General features: G+C 41.4%; 1 protein-coding gene across 1 annotated transcript in view; it reads left to right on the top strand.

Moving 5' to 3' along the window:
• Nucleotides 1-19333, top strand: part of KAT6A (lysine acetyltransferase 6A) — a 1196154-nt gene that overhangs the window by 257424 nt on the left and 919397 nt on the right. Inside the window, exons 5-6 of the mRNA XM_069214088.1 lie at nt 2365-2446; nt 2637-2772. Coding sequence (XP_069070189.1) covers nt 2365-2446; nt 2637-2772 — 218 coding nt within the window. The remainder of the gene's footprint in view (nt 1-2364; nt 2447-2636; nt 2773-19333) is intronic.

Here is a 19333-nt window from a genome sequence, read left to right as displayed (position 1 = left end):
CCATCTTGCATTATTCTGATACTGCAATACTTAATTGATGTCAATCTGCCTTCTCGTCTAGAAGACTTGGAAAAACAAACAGAAGGAAACTGATTTTGATGCTCTGAGGTAGGCGCTTTATGGCCACAGTGGCGTTGCCTGACGTCACTTCTGGCACCTTCTACCAGCAGCCTCATTGCTTTGAAGATTTCTTTATCCAGCCTGACGCATTGTGTTTGTTCTACATGTGATGAATGTGACAGAGATAAAGTATCCGCCAAAACCATTATTACCACAATCTTGTACTTGTACTCCTTGGCATGATAACCCAGTGAGTCATTGCCAAAGTGTGCATAACATCCATATTAGGCTTCTTTCATGCCTCTACTAACAGTATCTGTATTATTCCATGACTTGTTCTGCCCTATACCACTTGACCTTCCAAACTGAATACTACTTAGCACTTCCCATCAGACTGACTGTCAGAGCCTGTGGAGGCAAGAGTCAAAACGGTGGTCTCTAAGAACACTACTGCCAACCAATAACACACTGTACTGGGGTGACTAAAAAATTGAACAATAAAGGAAGCCCTCCATTCCTTTTAATTCGAGACACAAATTAATGTGTACCTAAAGAAAGTGCATCAATAACAACAGTTAACAAATAACTTTCATCTCGGCTAAACATTGCTTGCACCTAACTAGTTTATGATGTTGAATAATATAGAGATAACTACAACACTTAAAGCTAACACAACAAACCAACTCTGGGCTCCACCAAGTACATGCTTCCTGTCTGCAAAATGTTTCAACATACAATCAGGGATAGTAAGCGTTTTGTGACTGCAATACAGTGCATTTAAGTAAAAGGTCTCCATCCCATTCAACATGCATCATGGGAGCCAGTATGGCTGATCTAGGAAACCTTCCCTTAGTACGTATCACAAAATACTGCATTCTTGGATTCCATGCCAGGAATGAAATACACATGGGTCCAACTATATTCAAAGCATTATTTACTACTATCACTAATAATACTGGTACTTTGTCACCAACAACCTTGGAGATGGAGGGTACTGCTTTATATAGCCTCTGTGTAGCATGTGATTTGCAACACATGCTGCACATGCTCTAACATTTGGTTTGCAGCTTGTAGTATTGTAGATTACCATGCATCCAGTTACAACTTCTGCATTGATGGAAAAGGACTAGTGACAGTCTGTGTTTTACTAATGTTTTTACACATTTGCTTAGAAAGCTGTTTTCTGATAATATAGAAACAGACGTTGAGTCTGTGTACTGTTGCATTTGGGCTTCAGGTAGCTGATCATGAGCTGATCACGAGTCATTCCATGTGTGCTCTATTCCGAAACAAAGGCTTTGAAGAAAAACAAGTTGCTATGTTTCGAACCCTTTACTAGTTAACAGGATAGTTCACACCTTGTGATGTACAATACTACAGTCTGTAAATTCACTGTTTAACTGTTGTCTAATCTGTTCTAAGATAGCGAACTCCGAATAGCCTGCTGACCAATGGTTTCTTTCTCTTATGCTACTCTTTTATTAGAAACCAAATAAACGTTAACAGAAGCTTTATAAGTTCATTTATACGTGAAGACAAGCAGCTTCAACAATCTCAAAAAACATACCTACTGCAGGGATTTGCAAGGCAGATGCCTGACAAGTAACATACTTCAATATACATTTGAAAGATATTTCTGCTTAGACTCTGGAATAGTCCCTGAAGGGGCCTGAAATGAGTGTGCTTTGTTTATTTTAAAACAAAAAAGGGCAAGTATGCCTGGGTTTCCCTTTCGTCACTGCCCTATAATGTTTCATGCTTGTAAGATTGTAATTTGCTGTGCGGTTATACTTTTGTTTATACATTTGTTAATATAACAATGAACATCTCATGATGGAGAATAAAAAAAGACTTACTTGTACACCTGATTGTCTATCATGGGAATTTTATCTGAATTCATGAACAACAACCTCACTTCTCTGGAAAATGAGGAGATCAAAGAGGAATGCAGAAATTAACCTGAAGTAAATATCTTTAGTCTGGACTATAAAATGAACTGCTGCTCAGAAGCTGTGAGCTTTGGGAAACCCAGGTCATTCTAGAGCGCTAAAAGGCAGAGTACTGTCTGTGATAAGCTGTGCGATTACTTACTTTATGATTCTCATTTATGTTTCTCTTTTAAAAAATAAATGGGCAAAATGTTCAGAGACATCCTCATCTACAGTTCATTTTTATGTTGAATTGTAATACTTGAATAAAAAGATGGTAAAGTTCAGATACACAGAGAAATTTTACATCCGTTAGTTATGTTTAGGTTCCCATGAATGTTTCCCCTCTCTTACTCATGTATTTTGTATTTTTCAGGATAACATGCTGTTTTGTGATTCGTGTGATCGAGGCTTCCACATGGAGTGCTGTCACCCTCCCCTCACCCGGATGCCGAAAGGTAAGAGCCTTCATATGTATTTTTTTATGGTTGAAAATGTCTTTGTAAATTGTTGATAGAATTGCAGGGATCAGGCTGTAAGTAGTAGGTTATGCAATTATCTGAAAGAGTAATGTAAGTTTGTGGGAGGCAGGGCGAGACATTTACTACTTTACTCTTTGAATTAATCACTGCTTTTTGTTTCTTTTAGGAATGTGGATATGTCAAGTATGTCGACCTCAAAAAAAGGGAAGGAAACTGCTACATAAGAAAGCAGCTCAGATAAGAAAAAGATATGCCAATCCTGTCGGACGCCCAAAAAATCGGTTAAAGAGTCAGCACACACTGTGAGTATGACCGCAGATGGTGGCATACCTAGGGGAGGGGTGGAGACAAATGGTAGGTTGTAAACAACAACATATATAGAGTTGCCAGGAAGTGAAAAATGGCGCTTCTAGGGATGGGTGATAAGGATGATGTCTGAAGAGGGAGTGAGATGGGGAAGTGAGGGCAGAGTTGCATCGTATAAAGGAAAGGACCAAAGGAATGGGTAGTATCTGTGGAGAAGCTTTACCTGCATGAATACTAAAATGAGCGGAGACAATGACATATTAACAGTATGGAGTAGAGGTTAAGGACACCCTTTATGAGTAATTGTCAATTGGAAGGGAAAGAGTAAGGCTTCTGAAAGTTTGGTTTTAGGTGAAGGATGTAATCCTCTAGAGGAGGGTCATAGCTAAATTTTCCATCATTTACTTTTTCTTATACCTTCTTCACCATACTTAAGGTTTTTATTGTACTTTGCATGTGGCGGTAGTCTGTCTCATCTTTCCTGAAAGTCTTTCAGATAAGCTATGGTTCTTATTTCTTTCTTGACAAATTTGATTTTATAACCCTGAGGGGAGCCTTTTGAGTCAGTGGAAGGTGTGGACAAGCCTCTACTACCATTGCAGCCTTTTCAAAATGACTTTGTGGATCATGTGGAAAACGGAGGATTCATGCAGAGGAATATACAGAAGGGCTGAATTTACTCCTTAGTCTTTGCTCATAGAGCCAAGGAATGCAGAACTTTAAAATACAGGGAGCATTGCACCGTCTTTGTAGGTGAAGGATGCTGTCCATTACAAGAATGACGTAGGGTTCTTATAGCAAGGTAGTTGGTTGTAGATGTAGCACAGTGAGCCAGGATCAAGGCTTTTACTGAACTGCTGTCACACCTTACAAGAGTTAATTGGACAAAACAAGAAGCAAGGCTCTGTACTCTGACTTCTTCAGCTCTTCAAGAAGCTTAGTACTAGGCTGTTATGTACAAGAAAGAGTTTGGACTAGATTCTCTGTTGCTTCAACAAATTGGGCGCTGCCTGGTGTCTCCAGGAAACTGAATCCGCTAAGAATGGGAGTGCTGGGGAAGGAATTTTATTATGAGTGACTTCTCTAAAGAAGGAGGGAAGGTGCTGTTTATCAGGAAGTAGATGGATGCAAAGAGTAACTGGTGATAACTCCAGATTTATTGATGGAAGAAAAGAATGATGGCTTTAAGCAAAGGGATTTGGGAATAGTGAAGCACGTCCAAGTAAATCGAAGGGAGGAGGCAACCCGAAGCAATGATGCAGAAAAACTTTAGGGAGCAATGGAACATGGAATGAAGTTGGTGAATGAAAGAATGGCAGTGATGGACAGGGTCTTTTTTTAGGGTGATGATTAAGAGAAAGGATAGTGTCTATAAAACTAAGGGTGTAAGAGAAGGGTGATGCAGTAAGCGGTGATGTATGGGAAAGGCTGTGTAAATAGGTTAACCAATTCAGGTGAAACATCTTGTATATAGGGAGAGGCTGGCCAAGGTTAATATCTTTAAAAAAGGGAGTTGAACGGATAGTGAAAGATCAAACTTTTTTAAAGAAAGGTATTTCATGTGTTACTATTTGCGGTGCACAAACCACAGACAGACAGATTGTCTTCAGGCATTGAACAGCTTAGAACTACCTGCCCAAGCATTTATGAGGAAGGGGTGGTGAGGAATGCTGGCATCCATTGTCAAATAGATGAAGGGTATGTAGTGGCATTTGCAGAGGAAGACAAGTGGCTTCTCTAGAGGGAGGGCATGCAGCATTCTGTTACAGAAAGGACACAGTAGTGACTTAGTTGGGGGAAGAGGGTCTGTTTCTGGGAGCACTGAGGAATGGGCCACAGGCTTACATTTTAGAAAGTGATTAGATTAAAGGATCCAGTGTTGGGATACACAGGTCTCCTGTATATAAGGGTTTTACTTACCATATGTGGTATCAGTTAAACTATGACATGTCCTAGGTATTAGAGCAGTATGGAAAATTACTGGTTACCCATAGTGAAGAATTGGATCTCCTGACAAAAGATCTGAGGACCAGTTTTCCTGTAGATTCACATTAATTTATGTGTCCTTTAAATAATGTGGACTTATCACAAATTTGGATACATACATACACATATATATATATGCACTGCTTGGTACCAGGGATATTGCATAAAGTTGTTTTCTGTGAAATATGTACATTTTGCGAAATTATGCTTAAGTTGCTTACATATCTCTGCCGATTCCTCACCTTATTAATTACTACCCCCAGCAATGGCTCTCTAATGCTTCGGAATGGTGTGATGCTCCTTTGGCTGCACTTCTGCCCCTAGACATGATGCCACCTGGGTATAGTAGGTGCCAACAACACACTTCTGTGGTACTTTTTTTTCTGCACCACGTTGACATAGGTCTTGAGCAGTTTTCCAATGTTACACCAATGCCATTCAGCAGTTGTAGTTGTAATTGTCACCAGTGACTAGATCAGATGTCTCTACAGCTGCAGGTTTCAGATCTTTTCACAGATGCTGCAAGACGATGATCCGCATGACAACTCTGAATAATGTGTCTCAGTTCGAAACATGACACTGTGGCCTGCGATTGTTTTGCCTCCATCCAACTTGTTTCTGACTCAGGCCAGCAGGAGATGCCTAAGCGTTTTCTTTGACCCACAAGTAAGTTCACTTGTAGGGGAACGATTTCCCAAGGGATATACCTACAAAAAAACAAAACATCATTGGAAGGTGAAACCCTCTTTTTTTCTTGAGGAAACATTCCTGCTTCAGATACTGTTTGGAGTCAAGCTCCGTTAACTGACGCCAAACTCGTCCCTGTCAAAGGAGATCATGGTTCTGACAAGTTTAAGACTAGAATTTTTAGGTCTATCTGAGGAACCCATGCAGAAGGAGGCTTCTGTCTTGCAGTACTTGTTCTGTTTAGGATGGCTCCTGCAACTTCTGACCACCCCCTAAAGGGGAGTAATTTCTGCGGGATTGGTGCCTCTGGCTGTTCCTAACTTGATTCCTCCCGAATCCACTTATCCGTGGGATCCAGCACCAGAAAAGTCTGCGGCTTGCCAAGGTGCTACCCCCATTCGGACGAAGCTTCCCTTGGCACAGAGATTGACGTTGCTAACAGGGCAGAGTACTATGAAGCTATTGAAATTGTTAATGTTGGAAAATGTTAAGGCAACCTTTAATGATGTTCACTGGGTAGAGGACCATCCTTGAGTTCAAGATTTGACGACATGGAGGAGATTTATTTCTCTGACATCCTCAGAATACCAGATGATGACTTGGAGGTTACTAACCTCCTTCCCATTTGTAATATTTGTGCTGGACTTTATCGGGATTTACAAAGGGGTTACATCCTTCAACCTTGTGTCCTTCCTTCAGAGGAAGTTTTCTAATTTAGGAATATGGTACGGAACACAGTTAAATCCTCAGAATTGACAAGGCCATCTTTGGAGGTGGAATCTAACATTTTGACAAACATCTTGCAACCCCTCCTGGCAGTGATGGAGTCCTTGCTTCCATTGAACAAGGCTCTTCTAGATCCTCTCATGGCTGCATGAGAGAAACCATTGTCTTTCCCAACAGTTCGTAAACAGCCACTGGCCTGTTCCGTGTGCCCCCCACTTTTTTCCCCTCTGACTCGTCACTTGAAAGTCTGGTTGTTCAAATATCCTAGTTGAAGTACAAACTTTTTGTCATTAATATGTGGTTTATGTAACTCTTATCATCTTACTTGTAACACCAAAGCATTGGTCCACTGGTTTCTGTGGCCTCTTAGCAACAAATGTCCCTACTGTGGAAAGAAGCGAGCAATAATATATTTTATCCCTAACAAGAAAGGTGACACCCATTAGCACTTAGTAGCCCTTAGTATCAGTAATTCACATTAATAACTCATGGCACAAATAAAAGATTTCTCACCAAAGAGTGGAATCCCCACTTTAATGTCTCTGCTTTAGTCTAGTGCGTATTGACTCCTGGAACGATGGGTGTAATTTTCTCAGGGGCATATTGATTCGATAACTATCTATAGCAAAGGTTTTCAAACGTTTTAATGATGTGGCCCCCCGAAGTGGGGGAAAAAATATTTTATACTTATTTAAACATTGCAGTTAAGTTCTGTTACCGTTTTAAAACAGCAATAAACAATTTTCTCCTTAAAACAGAGCACTGTTATCTTCATAATCCTCCTTTTGGCCTCCTGAGCCTGAGAGACCCCCCGCCCCCCAAGGATCACGTCCTCCAGTTTGAAGACCCCTGATGTGTGTGTCTATATATATATATATATATATATATATATATATATATATATATATATATATATATATTCATGTTCGATGGCATGTGTAGCTGCTGATACACATGCTGTGCACATCCCGCCATCTAGTGTTGGGCTCGGAGTGTTACGAGTTGTTTTTCTTCGAAGAAGTCTTTTTGAGTCACGAGATCGAGGGACTCCTCCCATTTCGGCTCCATTGCGCATGGCCGTCGACTCCATCTTAGATTGTTTTTTTTCCGCCATCGGGTTCGGACGTGTTCCTTTTCGCTCCGTGTTTCGGGTCGGAAAGTTAGTTAGAATCTCTGAAAAATCGTCGGTATTGTTTGCGTTCGGTATCGGGTTAGTTATAACAGATCAACACCGATTTTTGAAGAGCTCCGGTGGCCCTTTGGGGTTGTTCCGATTCCCCCGTCTGGGCCTGGTCGGCCCGGCCACGTGTCTCTTCACGCTGATGGAACGGACCCCATTCCGCTTCTGCCCAAAATGTCATAACAAGTATCCGTATACAGATCAGCATCTGGTCTGTAACTTGTGTTTGTCTCCAGAGCACAAGGAAGATACTTGTGAAGCCTATCGAGCGTTTCGGTCCAGAAAGACATTAAGGGACCGAAGAGCGAGAAGACTGCAGATGGCGTCGGCGCCGACAGGACAAGGGCGTTTCGAGGAGGAAGAAGAAATTTCTCCATCCAGGAGTCGGACTCGGACGAGCTCGATCCAGAAGAAATGCTGAAAACCGTGAGTAAGACGTCGAAACATAAAACTCACGAAAGCCCAGGGGACGCCACCGCCAACAGGCCATGGCTTAACCCGAAAAATAGGTGACCGACCATCGGCACCAAAAAAGGGCACGCTGGTGTCGAAGTCATCCGACTCCGGTCGAGATACCGCCACTCAGCAATCTCGGGCCCAAGACAGCGGCTCCGAGCAAGTTCGGCACAGAGACAGCGGAACCGAAATAAGTCGGCACCGAGAGACCACGACGCCGAAAATAAAAAAGGTTTCGTCGGAACCGAAAAGAGCAGCCGAAAAGGTTTCGATACCGAAACATCCGGCCTCGGAACCAAAATCAAGTTCCTACACAGAGGAACAAGGACTGTCCTCACAAATGAAAACACACAGATTTGGACAGGAACTAGAGACAATGGAGCCAGACTACACCCAAAGAAGGCTCCACATCCAAAAAGAAACGGGGAAGATCAGCACTCTCCCTCCTATTAGAATGAAACGCAAACTTGCCTTCCAGGAGAAAGACAAGCAGCCACAGGCAAAGGTGGCTAAACAAGTAAGCCCGCCACCGTCCCCACAATGCTCTCCGCAACCATCACCGAAAGCCAATCCACGACTCATACAGGGAATGAGTCAGGACGATCCAGACGCGTGGGATCTTTATGATGCGCCAGTGCCAGATAATAGTCCTGACTGTTATCCAGCTAGACCGTCACCACCAGAGGATAGTACAGCTTACGCGCAGGTGGTGTCTAGGGCAGCGGCGTTTCATAATGTCAGCCTACATTCAGAGCCAATTGAAGACGACTTTCTATTCAATACACTGTCGTCCACACACAGCCAGTACCAGAGTCTCCCCATGCTACCTGGAATGTTAAAGCACTCCAAACAAGTGTTTGAGGAGCCTGTAAAAGGAAGGGCCATTACTCCAAGAGTGGAGAAAAAATATAAACCGCCACCAACTGACCCCGTGTACATCACACAACAATTAACACCGGACTCAGTAGTAGTAGGGGCAGCTCACAAGAGGGCGAACTCACACACTTCAGGAGATGCACCACCTCTAGATAAAGAGAGTCGTAAATTTGACGCGGCAGGAAAAAGAGTGGCGGCACAGGCAGCAAACCAGTGGCGTATTGCAAACTCACAGGCTTTGTTGGCCAGATACGATAGAGCTCATTGGGACGAAATGCAACACTTTATAGAACATTTGCCCAAGGAGTTCCAAAAGAGAGCACAGCAAGTAGTGGAAGAAGGACAGAGTATCTCAAACAATCAGATACGGTCAGCAATTGATGCAGCAGATACAGCTGCTAGAACTGTAAACACAGCAGTGACAATAAGGAGACATGCATGGCGGCGTACATCAGGATTCAAGCCGGAAATACAACAAGCCGTGCTGAATATGCCATTTAACGGACAGCAGTTGTTTGGGCCGGAGGTGGACACTGCCATCGAAAAGCTTAAAAAAGACACAGATACGGCCAAAGCCATGGGCGCACTCTACTCCCCACAGAGCAGAGGCACATTTCGAAAGACACAGTTTCGAGGACAAAGCACAGAACCCACAACCTCACAAACAAGGCCCACTTATCAAAGCCAATATCAGCGGGGAAGTTTTCGGGGACAATATAGAGGGGGACAGTTCCAAAAAAGTAGAGGAAAATTCCAAAGTCCCAAAACACCACAAAGCAAGCAGTGACTTACACGTCATAAATCCCCAACATATAACACCTGTGGGGGGGAGACTAACCAAGTTCTACAAACAATGGGAGGAGATAACAACAGATACTTGGGTCTTAGCAATTATCCAGCATGGTTATTGCATAGAATTTCTCAATTTCCCACCAAATGTCCCACCGAAGACACACAATATGTCAAAACAACACATGGATCTTCTACAAATAGAGGTCCAAGCGTTGTTACAAAAACAAGCAATAGAATTAGTACCAATTCATCAGAAAGGAACAGGAGTTTACTCTCTGTACTTTCTCATACCCAAAAAGGACAAAACTCTAAGACCTATATTAGATCTCAGAACGTTAAATACCTACATCAAATCAGATCACTTTCACATGGTGACGTTGCAGGACGTAATCCCATTGATCAAACAGCAAGACTACATGACAACACCAGACCTAAAGGATGCATACTTCCATATACCGATACATCCTTCACACAGAAAGTACCTAAGGTTTGTATTCCAAGGGGTCCATTACCAATTCAAAGTATTGTCATTTGGGATAACAAATGCGGCAATAGTTTTCACAAAATGCCTGGCAGTGGTAGCGGCGCATATCAGAAGACAGCAAATACACGTCTTCCCGTACCTAGACGATTGGTTAATCAAAACCAACACGCAAAACCAGTGTTCACAACACACAAGGTACGTTATCGAGACCCTCCACAAACTAGGTTTCTCACTCAACTACACAAAGTCGCACATTCAGCCGTGCCAAACACAGCAGTACTTAGGGGCGACAATCGACACAACAAAAGGGGTTGCCACTCCAAGTCCACAAAGGGTACAAGCATTTCACAAGGTAATACAGGTCATGTATCCAAATCAAAGAATACAGGTCAAGATGGTAATGAAACTACTAGGCATGATGTCCTCATGCATAGCCATTGTCCCAAACGCCAGATTGTACATGCGGCCCTTACAACAGTGCCTAGCATCACAATGGTCACAGGCACAGGGTCAACTTCTAGATCTAGTGTTGATAGACCGCCAAACATACACCTCGCTTCTATGGTGGAACAGCATAAATTTAAACCAAGGGCGGCCTTTCCAAGACCCAGTGCCTCAATACGTAATAACTACAGATGCCTCCATGATAGGGTGGGGAGCTCATCTCAATCAACACAGCATCCAGGGACAATGGGACACTCAGCAAAGACAATTTCACATAAATCACTTAGAACTACTGGCAGTATTTCTAGCGCTAAAAGCATTTCTACCCATAATAAGCCACAAACACATCCTTGTCAAAACAGACAACATGACAACGATGTATTATCTGAACAAACAGGGAGGAACACACTCAACTCAGTTATGTCTCCTAGCACAAAGAATATGGCATTGGGCGATTCACAACCACATTCGCCTAATAGCACAGTTTATTCCAGGGATTCAGAATCAGTTAGCAGACAATCTTTCTCGGGATCACCAACAGATCCACGAATGGGAGATTCACCCCGAAATACTAAACTCTTACTTCCAGAGATGGGGAACACCACAAATAGACCTATTTGCAACAAAAGAAAACGCAAAATGCCAAAACTTTGCATCCAGATACCCAAAAGATCAGTCTCGGGGCAATGCGTTATGGATGAGTTGGTCAGGGATATTTGCTTACGCTTTTCCCCCTCTCCCACTCCTTCCATATCTAGTAAACAAATTGAGTCAAAACAAACTCAAACTCATACTAATAGCACCAACTTGGGCAAGACAACCTTGGTACACAACACTATTAGATCTCTCAGTGGTGCCTCATGTCAAACTACCAAACAAACCAGATCTGTTGACTCAACACAAACAACAGATCAGACACCCAAATCCAGCATCGCTGAATCTAGCAATTTGGCTCCTGACATGCAAATAAGTGGAAGAGATTTGTTTATTATTGCCACAATAATCAAATCCAACCATTACACGCATCTGCTAAAGACATTGTAAGCTACTTACTACATTTGCAAAAGTCAAAGCTAGCTTTTTCATCCATTAAAATACATCTTACCGCAATTTCAGCTTATCTGCAAATTACACACTCAAATTCTTTATTTAGGATACCAGTCATTAAAGCGTTTATGGAAGGCCTGAAGAGAATTATACCACCAAGAACACCACCAGTTCCTTCATGGAACCTCAATATTGTCTTAACTCGCCTTATGGGTCCACCTTTCGAACCTGTGCACTCATGTGAAATGCAATATTTAACATGGAAAGTTGCATTTCTAATTGCTATCACATCTCTAAGAAGAGTAAGTGAGCTACAAGCCTTTACCATACAAGAACCATTTATTCAGATACACAAGCATAAAGTAGTCTTACGAACAAATCCTAAATTCTTACCAACAGTCATATCACCGTTCCACTTGAATCAAACAGTAGAACTTCCAGTGTTCTTTCCACAGCCAGATTCTGTAGCTGAAAGAGCACTACATACATTAGACATCAAAAGAGCGTTAATGTACTACATTGACAGAACGAAAGTAATTCGGAAGACAAAACAATTATTTATTGCTTTCCAAAATCCCCATACAGGAAATCCAATATCGAAACAAGGCATTGCTAGATGGATAGTTAAGTGCATTCAAACTTGTTATCTTAAAGCAAAAAGAGAACTGCCTATTACACCAAAGGCACACTCAACTAGAAAGAAAGGTGCTACCATGGCCTTTCTAGGAAATATTCCAATGACCGAAATATGTAAGGCAGCCACATGGTCTACGCCTCATACATTTACCAAACACTACTGTGTAGATGTGTTAACGGTACAACAAGCCACAGTAGGCCAAGCAGTACTACGAACATTGTTTCAAACAACTTCAACTCCTACAGGCTGAACCACCGCTTTTGGGAAGATAACTGCTTACTAGTCTATGCACAGCATGTGTATCTGCAGCTACACATGCCATCGAACGGAAAATGTCACTTACCCAGTGTACATCTGTTCGTGGCATTAATCGCTGCAGATTCACATGCGCCTACCCGCCTCCCCGGTAGCCTGTAGCCTGTAGCCGTTTAGAAGTTGATCTTGAACATTTGTAAATTTGTAAATATATCACTTTAAACTACATTATGTACATACGTATTCACTCCATTGCATGGGCACTATTACTATAATACACAACTCCTACCTCATCCTCTGCGGGGAAAACAATCTAAGATGGAGTCGACGCCCATGCGCAATGGAGCCGAAATGGGAGGAGTCCTTCGATCTCGTGACTCGAAAAGACTTCTTCGAAGAAAAACAACTTGTAACAATCCGAGCCCAACACTAGATGGCGGGATGTGCACAGCATGTGAATCTGCAGCGACTAATGCCACGAACAGATGTACACTGGGTAAGTGACATTTTCCACACACACATATATATATATATATATATATATATATATATATATATATATATATATTTTCTGTTTGTAAGATGTCATCATAAAGACACACTAGCTATTCAGGTCAATTCATAGTCATTTTGTGACTTTTTATAGATACTTTACGTTTCCGTTTACTTCAGGCACTGCGTATGGAACACCGCGTTTATCACTGGTGTGTCCTACATCGTTTTGCACTGGTACCCATCAATTACATTATAAAAAGAAATAGAGACTTCGAAATATTTGGTATGTTTGTACACTCAGCCCTTCCTTTGGATCTTCTGCCTCTTTTTACATCTTAACAAATGCAGAGATCCTTCTACTTTGTCATTGACTGTATTAATGGTACTATTTTTTTTTTTTTCCCTACTTGTATCAAAGGCTGATTTTCAGCTCAATCAAGAAACTGCAATTATTGGGCCTCTAAAGGACACCCACGGGGGTTTGAGAATCAAGGCTGCAGTTCAAAACACCACCGCATTTTTCTGTACCACCCGAGAAGTCATATCCAACTCCTATAGCAAACCCTCATCTTTGACTTTACATTTGATCTGATCGGAGACCTCCCTTTGCTTTACTGTGCCATAAGTAGCTGAAGCTGCATTATTTCTAGTCCTGCACCTATTATCATGACAAAATGATGAATTAATAATTTCTGTTGATTAGCCAAATGTACTGCTGAGCAGTTATCCATGTACTGTTCGCAGAGAGCATCCTGTGTAGATCTCACACTGATAATGAAAGGAAGACACTGACCCCCTAAATTTACTGGACCTGAAGAAAAAATACTTTAGACTCACATCGTAGGTCTTTGGGTAAGTTAAATCACAGTCATCCTATTCAGCAATTTCTCTATTAGAACAAACACTAAAAATTCTAATACCACCAATTGAAATCGTTGAGTGTAAATAGAGGTTAGCAGCCATCTATCTGCCTTGGTGGGGGACTCTCAGGCTGCCCAAACAGTGACTTACCCACTCAGCCCTCACCATTATCCACAGCAGTAATCAGTAGCGCTGCCAGTTACTTGTAAGAGTGTTACTAAATTTGAAAATACAGATGGTTATTGTCACTACAATTGGCTCACTGTAAATATTTACAACAATTGAAAGATGATAGGCAATCAGTCCAATCTACAAACCAATTGAAAATGAGCACCTTACGTTGTAGGAAAAGACCTAGTTTTGTAGAATCAACCGCTTTTAGAGTTACACTTTGTGCATTATTCCTCCATCTCGAGATTGGGTTCCATATTGTAACTTGTTTTTTAAAAATGTTAAGGTTGTGTGCTGACCATAGGCGGAGTCATGATGTCACATATAACATTGACCAAAAGCCCGCCGTGCCCTAAACCACTTCTTTAGATTGTTTTTTTTTCCACCACTTATGGGTTTAGAAGCAAGAGGAAGAGCTTTGGCGATTTCACTACAAAAGTAAGCAAAACTCCCAGAAATCTGTGAAAAAGAAGTTGAGACTCAGATGTTCGACATCAAATTTGGTTAACTATGTTAAGGAGGCAGTTTTTCTTTTTTGTCGTTTTAGCCCAAGACGGAGAAGGGTTGATTGTGGGCTTGTCACCCTTGTATATTAAGTACCATTTTGAGAATAGTTCTGAAGAATAGTCTGGTCAAATTTTGTCCTACCTGTCATTCAGAATTGTTTTCGAATGACTGACATCCAGCGTGAATTCTTTGTCTTTCTATAGATCACAATCTGGATAGTTTATGAACTTGTGCATCTTTTAAACCAAGAACCCAAAAGAGAACTGAGAAGGAAAGATGAAAATGGAAATGTCAAAATAAACTGATTTTTCAAAGGATGACATGAACCATCTATTGAGGAAATATGTTTTTAACAAGTGAGAACCTAGAGAGGCCCAGGGGTAACACTGTTGCGACTCTGATGTCCAGTAAAAATTATACATAAAGCCATGGAAAGCCCTAAGTCATCAATGCCTGAATGTAATCTCCCTTTTGAGCCAGAATGTCCGGTATCCAAATTTCATGAGATGCTTTTGAAGTGGAAAGACTCCAGAGTTAAGCAGCCATTAAGACAAAAATCCCTATGTCAAAATCACACGGCATCCTCATGGAGAAGTCAAGACACATCGAACTGACTTTGAAGCACGGTTATCGAGCCTTAAAAGCCATTAAGTTGTCAAGCCAAAAAATAAACGAAATATGTCAGACTAGTAATGCATTTTAGCATCGAAAGAAGAAAATAGTTTTTAAAGCATTGATAGAGACTTCAATGAAAAATAAACAAGTCTTTGATGATGCATTGGAGGAGTACAGCAACCCATTATCTATGGTGTTAAAGAGAGGACAGAGACAATTTCTTTTTGTAAGATATTTATTTTCTATTTGTGTTTGCAAAAACGCAATGAAAATCACTGAAAAGCATAATTTGCTTTGCATTAGTTCTAAATACAAAAAACACAAGTTAACAACATTGTCAATTATGCCTGTATGTCAGCATTCCCTGTGAAACCTATACTTTTATTCTGAGCCACAGTAGTTAATTGCAGTGTACACTCAGGTAACATCGGAGCTTGTTCCCAGCATTGTGCCATCATTCTTTGGATGTGTTTTGAGACAGGGATGATGCACCAATTCCTGCATTGGCGAGTAAGGGAAAGTTTCATATCTGTAACCGTAGTTCTGCATTGTAGGAATCTTCATTAAAGTCATAAACTTGGAACAATTCTGCGCTGCCTGGGCGGACCCTGGAACACCTTCTTCAATATATTTTTAGATTTTATAAAAATGATTTTAATCCTCTTCATCACTTCAATCATTTTCTTCTTTGTTGTAGTGTAGACTATCAGTGATGTATTTTCCTTGAAATGCTGAAGTAATTTAGAAAAAATAGTACGAAGGCCTTTTTAAGATCTGCAACACTTTGTCATAGAAAAAAGGCTGACCCTGACGTAGGCAGCATGAAAGATAAAAACAGTCTCATAGGCTAGCACAAAAAGCTAGAAATAGAGCCTGTTCCTTTAAAGACCCTAGAGCAGTGGTCTTCAAACTTTTTAATGCCGCACCCCCCAGTTGAAAAATAAAAATCATCGGGCCCCCCTCAGATTTTTCCACAATTATTTTAGAAAGATGGCAATGTTTAAATAGGTCCAAACCTATGTAAACATTGCAGTTAAGTACTGTTTCATTTTTTAAACTGCAATAACATGCTTTTGCTTAAAACAAAGGCATGTTATCTGTATAATATTTCTTTTGGCCAGAGTTTGGCGCCCCCCCCCTTTCCCGGATCACAAAAGGCCCCCCCAAGGGGGGCCTGCCCCCCAGTTTGAAGACCTCTGCCCTAGAGAGACCCCTTAAGAGAATGCACTGCAGTGGAAGTTTACTTGAGAGAGTCAGTTATTTTTTATGGGAAGTATAGCATATTGATTGATCTGACAGCCGGGTAGGAGGGAGGGTGTTTGGCTTCAATGAAGATTCCTACAGGGCACAACTATGGCTACAGGTATGTAACTTTACCTTCTGCATCGTAGGACCTTCATTGATAGTCATAAACTTAGAATAGAATAGCAAGCTAAGAAAAATCCTCCTGACATGGCTGTCAGAACCATATACTATGACATTGCAAGCTATTTACTTGGGATCTAATATGTTAAAAACTGCAACTTGTATGCAGGAGGGCAAGATTGTCTATTTGAAAATGTTTCTTAATGTTTCTTGTCCAACCCAAGAATCAGCTAGAGTATCAGTGTCTAGGAAGTAGTGTTTTGTGAAAGTATGTAGAGATCTCCAAGTATCTGCCTTACAGATGCCCTGTACAGGGACGTGTCTCCTCCAAGCTGAGGTAGCAGCTTTCCTTTAGTTGAGTGGGCTCTAGGCTTATTTGGTAAAGGTTTATTTGCTATTTGGTAACCTAACGAGATGATACAATCTATCTTGCTATGGGTTATGTAGTGGTTGCTAGACCTTTTCTGATAGGGCCATAATTTATGAATAGGTGTATAGAGTTCCTATTGGATTTTGTTTTGTCTATATAAAACCGTAGTACTCTTTTTAGATCTAGGGAATGAAGTGCTCTCTCTGTCGGAGAAGATGGATTTGGAAAAATGGACTGGTTAGATATTAAAGCACTTTCTCTCACCATCTTGAGATAGTCTTGCTGATGGATGCTCTACCCTCCCAAGATTTCATACCCTCTCACGTTTTCCTATGGTACTCCCCTAGCAGAGCTGCAGAATTTACGTTGCATAGGTGGGTGGTAGCTGTACCATACATTTTCTTTCCGATGGCATCCATTCTCTTGCTTTCACGGGCTGGTGGAGCTGACGCAGTCTTCTTACAACTGTCACGATTACTGAAACAGGTTTCGGATCCGGCTTAAAGAAATCTGGATTCTGTTGTTGAGGTGTGTATTTTTTTAAGTAGCCTTGGAGTTCCTGCTTTAACTATAGCTGGATTTAAGAAATTTTCTTGGGCTATTTCTATTAGACCTGGAAGCATTTGGAGAAGAGGCCTAGTAGAAGACCTGGGTTGCAGGGCCTCAGTATGACCGACACTGAAGGTTGAGGGGTGTCGAATTGATTATTTAATTTAGAGGCTCCCCTTGTTAAAGCATCCTGAGAGGTTAAGATGCAGTCAGCTGGCAAAACTCTACTTGGAGACTGTGCTAATAAAGTCGGAGTGTAAAAATTAGTGAAGTCTGGCGATCTGGATCTTGAAGGTGGAGATGTCGTTCTGGGAGAAACCGGTCTTGTAGAGAAATTTACTTTGATATCAGTGTTATCGATGGCGACCTTTGAGATTTTGATGTTGATCGTGAGTGTGCTTGTGCATGCGTGGAGGTTCCCGGCTTCATGCGGAGTCTAGCCGTGGATTTTGACATTGAACGGTGACGTTGATGTTGTCCCATCGGCATTGAACCTTGTCTGGAAGGTGAGCAGGATGCAGCCAGACATTTTGACTTCGAGGCATGCCGTCTATGAGAATGACGGCGGTGACAGGGACGGTTTCGAGAGCTGTTGGAGGCAGATCTCCTGTAGTGGGAGTCTATACCTGCTTTTTTCTGAAGGGAGATATGTGGCGAAGATTTTTCCATTCTCCTGTTTTTCTTCCTCTTACTTATGAGCATCTGAAGATTACTTTTCCTGACACATGAAGGGCACTTTGTGAAGAGAGCTGGCATTTTGACTAAAAAAATACTCTTCCACAAATAAGCAAAGAAGAGTTTCTTGACAGACAAGAGTAGAAATGTCAATTCAAAAGTGTTGAAAGGCGCAGAGAAAATGTTTTCTCACAGATATTTGGTGAAAAAAATCACCTGAGGTGTTCAGAGATCCTGCCTGAAGGACTGACTCTCTCAGACAAACTGCAGCTGCAGTGCATTCTAGGAAGGGGCCTTTCATGGGTCCATAAAGGTACAAGCTCTATTTCAAGCTTTCAGTGCTTGCCTATCAGTATGTTTTTCCTCTCATGCTACCTCTGTCAGGGTCAGCCTTTTTTCTATGACAAAGTGTTGCAGATCTTAAAAATGCCTTTTTTCTCATTAATATTCTCTCAACACTACTTCAGCATTTGAAGGAAAATACATCTCTGATAGTCTACACTGCAACAAAGAAGAAAGTGATTCAAGTGATGAAGGTGATTAAAATCATTTTTATGAAATCTGAAGATTTATAGGAGAAGGTGTTCCGGGGTCCATGCAGGCAGCACTGAGTTATTCTAAGTTAATGTCCATTCTATAGTATCCATGTATTTATACAAGGGACGTGCAGTGTCAGCTACCCAACAGCTTTTTGCTGATACCAGCGCCTGTTGCAGAAATGTATATTGCATCATCTTATTTTTGATCTGGTGATAATACCCAGCAAGTAACTCTCTGGAGAAACTGACAAAGACTCCAGTGGCCCTCTTGAGTCTCTCAGATCAGTCTCGCCAAAAATCAATTTTTTTCACACATCGAGAAAAGGTTGAAGAAGGAAGCACCACCCGGGTATATTTTACAAGGCTGTACAGTGAAAATAATGAAGTGCAGCCATTTGAATCATTTTTTAAGACACTCCACGTACTAAGGAATGTGCCTCTTTCCACTTTAGATATGTGCATTGTTCTACATTTCCAGTCTCTTACCCAACCCATCGTTTATATTCAGGTTGGTTCATATCTGCTTTTAAGGCATTGTGCAGCAGGGTCACAAGATGGCGTCCCATGCCACATATTAGTATACTATCAAGTGTAATTGTGATAGGAGGTGTTTTGGGAAACCCAGTCCATATCGCTCTGTCATTACCGCTATATCCTTCAAAATCATCTTCTCCAGACAATATATCATGGTGGCTTTAAAAGAGCTGCAGAAACATATGGAGTACAATTGGAGGAAGAGCAAGAGGATTATTGTTTTCTCTTACAAACCCTGAGCCCTCTATAATGTAAAACTCAAATTTTACATACACTACCACACCTAATTCAGCAAAGCCTAGAAAT

Source organism: Pleurodeles waltl, chromosome 11 (genome assembly GCF_031143425.1).
Source record: "Pleurodeles waltl isolate 20211129_DDA chromosome 11, aPleWal1.hap1.20221129, whole genome shotgun sequence".
Lineage (NCBI taxonomy): Eukaryota > Metazoa > Chordata > Amphibia > Caudata > Salamandridae > Pleurodeles > Pleurodeles waltl.
The sequence above is the reverse complement of the archived record's forward strand: the minus strand, read 5'-3'. Positions and strand labels throughout refer to the sequence as shown.